The sequence below is a fragment of the Triticum aestivum genome, chromosome 1A, assembly GCF_018294505.1.
Source record: "Triticum aestivum cultivar Chinese Spring chromosome 1A, IWGSC CS RefSeq v2.1, whole genome shotgun sequence".
Lineage (NCBI taxonomy): Eukaryota > Viridiplantae > Streptophyta > Magnoliopsida > Poales > Poaceae > Triticum > Triticum aestivum.
Genome location: NC_057794.1, coordinates 65,507,952 through 65,510,763, shown reverse-complemented (window position 1 = coordinate 65,510,763; position 2,812 = coordinate 65,507,952). Strand labels below are relative to the sequence as shown.

Sequence of the window (2,812 nt, the reverse complement as noted above, 5' to 3'; positions counted from 1 at the left end):
TTTTCAGTGCAAATCTAGAAATTTCTATTCAACACTGTTGGATCAATGGCGGACGTCCTAGATTAAAGGTGGGACTGCTAACATCTACTTAAACGAAAATTAGCGGATAACCCCCTCTCTCTATTCATCATCATGTCAATAGGGCTTGACCCTTCGTTAATTTCTGGATCAGATCGTCTTCATCGTCATGAGCGCCGCCGCCATGCACCTTCGGCCGGCGCTTACCCGCAGCTGGCCGCGACCTGCCCTCCGCTTGTCCGAATGAGGCTTCCATCGTTAGGGAGTGGCCCTCTGCTGATGGCAACTCTCCCTCTGCTCGTTGCGTCTCTATCCATAAATTCTCTTACAGATAACTGAATTCATAGTTTCATACATCTAAAGATTAGATGTCTTTCACGGTGTGGTTTTTAAATGAATACAACTTCTGAAGTCAGACTGCATAAGCAAGCTTACACGTTTCATCAATAGACAAATGCAACATTCGGATACGATTTCTGAATTCATAGTACAAAGCAAGAATTCTGCTGCAGAATGTGACTATAGAGCTTTAGCTGCCAAATTCATTGAGTCATCGTCGCCTGAGGTATAACCACGGCTGTCAAGCCATCGTGCGGAAGGAAGTCTCGCGGCCACGAAGTCGTATCGTCAGCGGCAGTTGCGTGGTTTCCGAACCACCGTTGTGTGTCGGCGGAGATGTTGTCGCTGAGTCATCGTCCTGTGTGAGCGGAGCTGTGGCCGTCGAGCCACCAGTTCGTTGGGCAGTGTCCAAGACGCCAGTTGCCGTCGCTCGAGGCATCGAGGCACCGTCGCCGATGTGTGACGGGCAGCCACCCAACCGTCGAGCCACCGTCGCGTGGGGTGAGCTGCGGTCGCGGAATCGCCTCTGCGCGGTGAAAGAGCCTGAGCCAAGGCCGCGTGGGGATAACGCCGCGCCGCCAAAGGGCCGGTCGCGGCCGGCTGAGGGCAAGGGCCATGCGGCTGTGGAAGGTGTAAATGGCGGTGACGCTCAAGACGATGAAGACGATCTGATTCAAGAATTAACGAAGGATCAAGCCGTATTACCTGATGATGAAGAGGGAAAGGGGGTTATCTGCTAATTTCTGTTCAAGTGGATGTTAGCAGTCCCACCTTCAATCCAGGACGTCCGCCAACAATCCAACAGTGTAGGATAGGAATTTTTACATTTTCACTGAAAAGCCATTTTCATGGGATACTTGGCCCAAACTATTAGCCCCGAAAGAAATAAGAAGAATGTTTTGAAAGCGGCATCGAAAGAGATCGCACAAACTACGTAAACGCCATGTAGAAGACGGAATTATGAGTCTAAACCCCCGGAGAAGGGCGAGAAAGAAAGGCAGGCAGCATTAGGTTCCCAGCCACCTCGATGCAGCAGCAAATACGGCGATGCGGCGCCGTCGCCTTCGCCGCGCTCCGGCGGGTCCGCCACTTCCCTCACCCCACCGTCGCCGCCGCTGCACCTCCTACGGCGGCGTGGAGACGCCCTTGCACTCCCCGCCCGTACTCCACCGCCGGTGAGCACCTCCCGCGTCTCTCCTTGCTCCATCTGCAGTATGATCTATCTCCGCTTCCTCCACCCCCTTTAGCTTGGGGTTTGTGTGCGGTAGTAGAACTGCGCCGTGTATCCGCTACGGATTTGCGTATTTTATGTCTAGGCCTCTCTTTTGACATTTCCGCCGCTCCAAGAGGAGAAACCTTTCTGGCTCGAGGAGGGAGAAAGAAGTCCAATACTTGATCTCATTTATTTGATTCGGGCACTATTTTGCTTTCCCCCAATTTTGCACCAGACATGAGCCACCAGCTGCCTGCAAACCTGGTACAGATCATGGAGCAGAGAATGAGATTGATAGAGCAGAAGAGTGCATACCTCCAGGAGCAAATCAACCAGGTAATTTCGGATGGAAGACCTCCTCTTTATGCCTCTTGTACACTTCTGTTTCTTCCTAAGGCGGTAAGGTGTCAAAACAGAATAGTGTAAGAACCAACACAGCCATACTGTGATTATCTTTGGTTTGATTTGGGTGTGGTGTTAATGAAGTCAGCCGGCTGCCTCACCGGAGGAATACTCGAGGGCTAACAAGGAGTTCCACAAGCTGGAGAGCACCATTGAATTGATCAAGGAGCTGCGATCAAAGCAGAAGGTGAAGATCCCATCACGTTGTATGTTGTCCGACTTACGGTATGAAAGGTTGTGAACAGTCTGTTCATTGTTAGTAGGAAATTGAGGGATTGACATCCTTGGTGACAAACTCCGTTGAAGAGAAAGACATGCGTGAAATGGCAGCTGAGGAGCTCCTTGAGGCTGTTGAGGAGGAGAAACGACTGCAGCATGAGTTGTTCAGAACTTTGCTTCCGAAAGATGAAGCTGATGAGAGGGACTGTATATTGGAGGTGCGAGCAGGTAAGACGGACCCTGCCCTCTCCATCAATATAATCCGTCCTTTTAGTTGCCTGCTTGTGTTTGCTCATTTTCATCAGGCCAGTAGTGGTTGACGATGATATACTGTTGCAGGAACTGGAGGAGAAGAAGCTTCTTTGTTTGCTATGGATATATTCAAAATGTCGGGTGGATGTTCATGTTTCGCCGGATCAAATGTCTGTTGTGACCCTTGGTCTGTCTTATTAACTAACTTGATTCTTCTATGTTATAGGTATGAGAAGTATTCCCAAAATAATGGGTGGAAATTTGATACTATTGACATAATGGAGTCTGCTGTAAAAGGATACAAGGTACTACAACTCTGTGGGTAACTCCTTGTTGTGAATGTGCACATGGTTTATCACTACACCATAA

General features: G+C 49.6%; 1 protein-coding gene across 3 annotated transcripts in view; it reads left to right on the top strand.

Moving 5' to 3' along the window:
* Positions 1-1,320: 1,320 nt before the first annotated feature.
* Positions 1,321-2,812, top strand: part of LOC123190404 (peptide chain release factor 1, mitochondrial) — a 4,912-nt gene continuing 3,420 nt past the window's right edge. Inside the window, exons 1-6 of one of the 3 annotated variants that reach the window (XM_044603036.1) lie at positions 1,321-1,532; positions 1,806-1,906; positions 2,061-2,159; positions 2,236-2,419; positions 2,531-2,579; positions 2,670-2,748. In XM_044603036.1, the coding sequence (XP_044458971.1) occupies positions 1,385-1,532; positions 1,806-1,906; positions 2,061-2,159; positions 2,236-2,419; positions 2,531-2,579; positions 2,670-2,748 (660 nt within the window). In that variant the 5' untranslated portion in view covers positions 1,321-1,384. Of the gene's footprint in view, positions 1,533-1,805; positions 1,907-2,056; positions 2,160-2,235; positions 2,420-2,530; positions 2,580-2,669; positions 2,749-2,812 lie in introns of all 3 variants that reach the window. The other 2 variants (XM_044603029.1, XM_044603044.1) reach the window with 2 other exon arrangements.